The sequence below is a fragment of the Cynara cardunculus genome (assembly GCF_001531365.2).
Source record: "Cynara cardunculus var. scolymus isolate 2C chromosome LG 12, CcrdV1, whole genome shotgun sequence".
Taxonomy (NCBI): Eukaryota; Viridiplantae; Streptophyta; class Magnoliopsida; order Asterales; family Asteraceae; genus Cynara; species Cynara cardunculus.
The window spans coordinates 23,700,762-23,708,834 of record NC_037539.1 but is presented as its reverse complement, the minus strand read 5'-3'; the positions used below and the strand labels follow the sequence as shown (position 1 = coordinate 23,708,834).

General features: G+C 34.6%; 1 protein-coding gene across 1 annotated transcript; it reads right to left on the bottom strand.

Annotated features, from left to right (window-relative positions):
• Nucleotides 1–1,683: 1,683 nt before the first annotated feature.
• LOC112523421 (derlin-2.2-like) lies at nt 1,684–6,631 on the bottom strand. The gene is made up of 6 exons (XM_025133012.1): nt 6,311–6,631; nt 5,523–5,622; nt 4,346–4,560; nt 4,178–4,261; nt 2,543–2,596; nt 1,684–2,048 (listed from the first exon to the last, which is right to left on the bottom strand). The coding sequence occupies exons 1-6, from the start codon at nt 6,407–6,409 to the stop codon at nt 1,869–1,871; spliced, it is 732 nt and encodes a 243-aa protein (XP_024988780.1). The 5' UTR covers nt 6,410–6,631; the 3' UTR covers nt 1,684–1,868.
• Between the last annotated feature and the right edge of the window lie 1,442 nt (nt 6,632–8,073).

The window sequence follows — 8,073 nt, the reverse complement described above, 5'->3', positions numbered from 1 at the left end:
TACTCGTCCTGACATAGCTTTTATAGTGGGAGTTTTGGGCAGATACCTAAGTAACCCGGGAATGGATCATTGGAGAGCAGCCAAACGGGTCATGCGGTACTTAAAGAAAACAAGAGAKTACATGCTCACATACAGGAAATYARACAAACTAGAGATCATTGGGTTTTCTGACTCTGATTTTGGTGGATGCCAAGACACTGGACGATCTACATCGGGCTATGTTTTTATGCTGGCTGGAGGAGCCATTTCCTGGAAAAGTGTCAAACAAACACTTGTAGCTTCTTCAACCATGGCAGCAGAATTCATAGCTTGTTACGAGGCATCCAATCATGGAATATGGTTGCGAAATTTTGTCACGGGGCTGCGTATAATTGAGGGCATTGAAAGACCTTTGAAGTTATTCTGTGACAATAATTCGGCTGTGCTATATTCAAATAACAACAGAAGCTCTATAAAGTCGAAACATATAGATATAAAGTTTCTGGTTGTTAAAGAAAGAATCCAGAATGGTCAAATTATGATAGAACRCATCGGGACAAACTCAATGCTTGCGGATCCACTAACCAAAGCCTTGGTGYCCAAGGTTTTTCATGAGCATACTGCTAGCATGGGTGTTGTTTTGGATGACACTAAAGTTTAGTGGGAGTTTGTATTGATGTTTTAAGTTATTAACAATAATTTGTTTATTTTCTGCAGACTTTAGTTTATGGAAATTTTTTGATCATTCCTGAATATATGTAATTTTCTAATTTTTGTCTTATGTTTGGAATATTATATATATTGATCTCATAAGGACTAAAGTTGAACCAGTTGGAAATAGGCATGATTGTAATCACATTGCATGTAATTTCCATGACACTCATCCATGCTTGATCTATGTCATTAGATATGTTGGTATGGTGACCATGGAAGGTTAAATTACATTATTGAAGTGACAAAAGCCGCCATGATCTCATAAAAGGGGTTCTAATTAAATAAATAGCATAAAGTTGCGCACTAAGGAAATTTAAATATAATTGATCAAGAATAACATGTAGTCCAAGTGGGAGATTGTTGAAATTTATTTATAAATCCAATAATAATTATGAGCTTACATATTATTATATAATTATATTACACTATTTAAGTAATGAGCTAATTATGTGATTAATTAAACATAGCCCATTAGAACCCAATTTGGTATGGACTTAATGAGAGGAAGCCCATTAGGTTATAATTAGGGTTTAATGGGAACTCTAATTACAACTCTATATAAAAACGACTAGGGTTATGGTTCCCACACACCAAAATCAATACGTTCATTCTCTCCCCATTGGAAGGACATCAAGGATTTTGCGTTGAGAAAAGCTATAATCTCGGATCTACGTTTCATACTCAAGCCTAACTAATGGAGACGGATACGTGTATTCTTATTCGTATGTTCTTAATAATTCATTGTGATAATCTTCATTTTTTTCAACAGGTAACAGGTGAAGGTCCCAAATGGAACAAGGTTTGTGGGGGGTAACAGGTGAAGGTCCCAAATGGAACAAGGTTTGTGGAGGGTAACAGGTGAAGGTCCCAAATGGAACAAGGTTTGTGGAGGGTAACAGGTGGGCTTCCATGAATGAATCGTTACATTATGTGAAGGTTTGTTGTGACAAGTTAAAAGACTTTTTCATATTGTAGTGAGTGAGAGGTTAAATATAATATAACCTTCTATACATAAGTAAAAGTTATGTATATTCTCATTCCTACCTCAAGAGGATAAAATGTAAATAAAAAATGCGTCAGCAATCCTTTACAGAAATCAATGTCTTTAATCATAAAATCTAGCATACATTTTCACATGTCTTTACAGGCTCAAATTACTCCACATAGTATCTGGCTCATCGTCTCATTTCATCCATTGGTGGGGCTGCAAATATCACATCCCCAGGGCGTGCCACAACCACAGGTTCAGTACCAAAAAGCGACTTGATAAACGATGGGGTTTTTAAAGGGCGTCGCCCGCTCATTCTCGGATACACATCTTCAAGAAAGTAATAGGCATGACCTGCTACCATTCCCTGTGACATCATAACTCTTCAATAAGAAAGAACACGAAGAATGGTGTTTAAGATCTCCTCACGTAAACTCTCTTCACGTCTACTTAGACAATATTGAGGGCCAGTTTCAACTCACAAATAAAGTCCAGCCCTTGGGGCTCCTCCCAATGGGTCGTGTTCGTTATCTTTAGGGCCACATGAGATTAGTCGAAGTGCATGCAATCTGGCCCGAACACACATGGTTACAAAAAGAACATTCTATTTTGAGGGATCAATCCAAACTCTACTCAGACTAAGCAAATGGGACCCATATCAGATACCATTTCTTCAATGAAGACAATGAAATTGTTGAAATGTTAAATAACCTAAGCAGATAGAACCTAAATCCACTCCTTGCATAACAGTAAAAATGAATTAGAAAAAGATATAACTACGATCTAGAGAGCATATAATAAAAAGGTACAAGGGCAAAGACATGTATTAATTAATATTTCAAAATAATACGAGGGACTTACAAGTAGATCTGCCCAAGCACTTGCACCAACAAGAACAGAGAAGCCCAACAAAACCTGTATTAAACAAACAAGACCATTGAAGTGGATGAACTCAAAATGAAACAGGAAAGAAGAAAGAAGAAAGAAGAGGAGATTAGAGACATATACATTCCATTTATACTTGCACACTCTTCATAATCAATCTCAGTGCAGCACTATCACATTTGATCAAATACAAGAGTAATACTTGCTACCCCCATAACTTCAAAATCTAAAAGACAATTTTGCACTTGTTACATCAAATTTATCATAACAAGATAAAATCTTTTATGGGACAAAGATAAGTATTCAAGTGGACTCTTTTTCGAGAGTACTATGTTCGAGAACTTCATATATTTCTAGGGTAAACCAAACCAAACCAAACCAAATGGACAGACTCCAAATAGAGTAGAGTGGTTGTTTCCAGAAGAACCTCGGCTTGGGAAAAAGTGTTCTTCAAAAAAATTTGGGAAGAGGTGGGTGCTTTTAGTATTTTGTAAAAAAATTGAAGCTTTTAAAAAGTAGAGAAGAACTTGAGACCAAATAGGTACATAACAAAGATTTTTTGGGAGGAAACAAGACTAGTTTACACAAAATGTTTATACAAGTAGGTACAATAGTATGCAGGAAAACAGAACATCTCTTGACCGTCTCACCCTCTACCTCTCCAATCTCCCCTCCTCCTCTTGATATTAACTATACAGGTCCCTTCATATGTTCTTGAACTAGGCTAAATCAACAAATAGAACTATTTTCAGAAGGTCAAAAAACATGATAATATGAGCAACATATTACTTGATTTCGACCTCGAGTTCTTGCCTTAATTTTCCTTCCCTTCTTGAACTCCTCGTTTCTTTCTATCTATGCATATGTGTGTGCTTGAGTTTAGTTTGAGTCAACAAAGAATTGAGAGCATTAATAGTTGAGGCATTTAAATGAGAGAAATTCACAAACCCACAATCCACACATCCATACACAAGACTTTCCACATATTAAAAGTAGGGAACACTTGTGTCTCTACATGCCACATCACTCCTTTAATTTTCCTTAAATCCTCGTATCACCATTCGTAATATATCCTCTTGTATAAAATGCTCAGTATGATTCTGGTCACATTATTGCGACATGCTCATTTTCTATACGCTTTTGACTTTTGATACAATTTTATTGAAAATTTTCTCGGTCACTGAATACTGATTTTGTATTTTTTGTATCTCGTTAGAAAGTAAACTTGGCTTATATTGTTGCCATAGAATCTGACATCCCTAACATCAGGAATACACTTATTTTATTCAATGTTTTCGACGAAACTTAAAATAGAACCCTTCAAGTATTCGAATTTATCTTTCGTCCATAAAACATCTACCCCTAAATTGGGTTGTTACAGGAGTTTCAGGTACAAGCAATCAATATATCTCGAACAACAGTTTAAAATATCTTCCATAATAAGCATGCATATTTCACAAATCTTCTGGTTGACCATGCACAGCGGTAGTGAAAATCTCTTCATATATTATTTAGTCGAATTTATGTTTCGTCCATAAAACATCTATCCCCTAACTCAAGTTGTTAGCTGTTACAGGTTATATTTGTGAAGTATTGACAAGAACTACTAACCCATGGTAAGTAAGCCGCTGTAAAAGTAAAGAGACCCAAGAAGCTCATATGAATAAATGGATTTCTCTTGCTCCAAACATAAACCTGCAAATGGGAACGTAAAATTAGAATTTCATGTTGCTCTGGAACATAGTAGCTTAGTAATGAAAATACAAAACAAGTAGCTACCATCATAAACGTCAATGAATTGCTGAGAAAGATGATTTTGGCAAAAGATTCAGACACGTAAGGTATCATCCCTCCAACAAGTACGATGCCGGTTAAGATAGTAGCACCAAATAAGAGCATATAGAAGAAATCTGCAGTCCTTCCCCTGAAAGAATTTTCTTCAAGAAGCTTGCAGTATCGAGCGAGAAAGAACATGTGAAAAAGGAAGTCCAAATCTGTAACACAAGGAAGTTAGAATGTTAGGGAAATAATTCTTTTGCTTGTAGGGTGCATTTGGTGAGTAGAGAGGACTGGAAGGTCGAGAGTAAGATAGGCGGGTGAAAAAATTGTGAAAGATTATAGGGTTTTAATTGAAATGGGTAGTTCAGTAATTTATCATTTTTTTCCGATCTCCCTAATCTCTTTTTTTTGGAAAAGGGTGACGAAACCCCAAGAGAAAATTTATTGAATCTCCCTAATCTTTGTTCCACCTATTTTGGTGAGACAAAAAAAATGCAGTTTTGTCCCACTCCCTTCCTTGTCCTAGTCTACGTGGAACAGGTTTGTGTTTAGTCGTGTCCCGTGTACCAAACCTATCTTTGGAAACAAAAAGTCGAGCAATTTGTCTAAGAATCGAGTATAAGCTTCTACAATAACAGCTGGAGTAGATACATAGGCAAAAGGAAAAACAGTATTAACGTACATCAAAAATCTTAAAAGAGAGTTTCGGATGAAAAAGTAGAACAAAATGCTCTTCGCAGTAATAGCAAAGCAAAATTTAAGACGAGCATACTATATAGAAATCGATTATAGATGTAACTATTTCATCTTGTTATTGGTGAATCATCGAACACTGAACAGAGATCATACAGTTAATGGATCTAGGAAAAGTCAGGCACTATGTGTGTTAGGAGAAATCAAGAAATGACTTAATTGAAGAGTGACAACTAATACCATCTAAAACATGTGAAAATGATCGAAAAATGAGCGCCACAGGCAAGCAAATTCCGGAAACAGTTCAAAAGACATTCTTACATGGATGGATTTACACATAGTATGTTCATATCCTATGACCAAAAGTTAGTATCGCCATACATGATTCATCATATAAAAGAATATAGAATAAAAAACATTAAAAGGTATCATCTTATTGCAGCTTTTTCTAAGAACATAAACCAAGCATGTGTAGAATGCTTACCCATTTTCCGAAAATAGAGGAAATTAGTGATAAGCCTCCAGATTTGGTATTGCTTAATCACAAGCCTCGGGTTCAGATACAAGTTGTATGGTGAAATGATCTGCAAAAACATTTCACAAGAACCAAGTTCAATAGCTGTTCTGGTTTCCTCAAATAGTTGTTTATTTATGTAACACCTGACAGTTGGAATGGAACCATCATCTGAATGAAAAGAAAGCTAGGAAGCAACTTCATGAATATTCCTGGCAAATAATAAGATGTCTATAAAGACATAATATGTGCTAGAATCAGATCAATCTATTGATCTAGCAACAGACTCCACAAACACAAACATCAAGGAATATATACATAAAAGAATAAAAGCAATTCAGATGGACAAAACCTACAAGAAAACCAGTTAGATGTTCATGAATTCCTTGATCCAATGAACATGCCAAAAAGCGCTAGAGATAACATTGAATTGGTTAAAGCTTAGAACAAATCAATTGCGAATCAATCCTACATAGAGCCCTTCAAACTTTCTGCAAAATCAATTTCTTGTACATACGCAAAGAGAAAAACATATTTTTTCAATTGCCTGCACAAATGCGCGTATGAAAGACAATCAAAAAGTAATACAAATTCAGATATCCCAACATCATTACCATTACCATTACCATTTGATTCTTTCACGAAATCAAACAAGCCAATTGAAGAATACAGATATATAATATTCTCACAACATATAAATCGAATAATCTGAACCCTACAAGCATAAAAAACAAAAACAAAGAATTTAGATGGAATACCTCAAGTGAGCAACCAACGGTGGTAAGAACTGCAGCTGTAAGATAAGAACGAGTTATGACAGGCATCTGCTTGTACCATTCTTCCACAACTTGTGCCATTTCTTCAACCAAACAACAACACTAAACCTAATCTTTTCAAGAACAAGGCGTCAAAGAGCTTGATCAACTTCAAATATTTCTAGAATCAGAACTTGAATATGTAATGTGAACAGGAGCTCAAAGAATCTAGAGAGAGGAACAGATTTCGGAATGCGATAAGGGTACAAGCAGACCTGCACTAAATACAACCTTTCAGAGAAAGTGTCTATTCTAATCTTCAATGGAGGATGATTGTAATTTTGTCCATGAAATATGCGGCTTAATAGCGCGTGAGTTACACAGACCAATAGGAGTTGTTTATAACAGCGCGTCGGTTACGCCAACCGCGGGTTAATGTTGAAAGAAGATAATTGTAAATTTGGCATTGAATTTTCATCCTCCCAGCCTCATCGATCTCGGTGTATCTCCTTATCTATTTATGTATTAAAGTATTTGGTAAAAAGTTTTAAAAATTAATTTTTATGTATAAAGTATTATATATTGATATATATTACTTAAAATTTAATATTATAAGTAATTATGTATAAGTATAACTTATTAAAACTTCATATTTGAATTCGTATAACTAACTGTGGATAAACATAATCAAATACAGTATAAACATCTTATTTTAAAATGTAATTAGAATAACTATTGAGTTCTAACAAAATAATTAATTACTATCTTTATAAGAAAATTATATTATTAAACTAAATATAAATTACTTCGTTATTGAATGTAATTAAATTATAATTAAAAAAATTGAATTAAAAAGTTACACAAAAAATGAGGAATTTTAAATATTTAATTTGATGTTAATATCAATATATTTTTGTCAAATTTTTATGATATCTTCAAATTTATATTTTATTCAAAAATAAAAACATCATCATTTTTTTTTTAAATCACGTAAGACCATATTATAACATTGATTGAGATAAAAAATAAAATGAAATATTAAATTCAAGATGTATCTCGCTGCATGGTGCGAGTACCTTTCTAGTATTATAAAGCATTTGTCAAAAACTCTTAAAAACAATTTTTTATGCATCTTTTATCTATACTACCTTATTAAGCAAATTCACTAAAAGTCTTAAAAGTCTTAAAATTTTAAATGACCAAAATATCATTTACTTTACCTTTACTTTTCAACCCTTCCCTTTTACCCCAAAACGTCGCTTCCTTTACCCGGCTCCCTCCCCCAAGACGACGTTTTAGAAAAAATCGTCCCTCCCAAGAGGACGATTTATACTTCCGGCTCCCAAACACATCGATTCCTTTCCCAAAGACATCGATTCCTTTCTCCCAGGCAACGATTCCTTCTCCAGGCAAGACAACGATGCACGTTCTTGATCCCTTCATCAAGGTTAGTTCTCTATTCTTCTATCAATCTCTACTCTCAATCATCTCCCACTTACTTGAATCTCTCCTCTTCTAAAATCGACTGGAATCGCTCCATTTTAGGTAGCGATTCACTGCTTATCATGGTTAGTTCTCCATTCATTTTATCGATCACTACATCTCTACTATTAATTAATCGCCCATTTACTTGAATCGCTCGTCTTCTAGAATCGAGCTAATTGACCCTTCTACTGGAATCACTCCATTGTTCCTTTGTAATTAGGGTTAGGGTTCTTGTTGATCCTCTCTCTCAGTGATTTGATGATAATCCCTTTTCTCTTTCA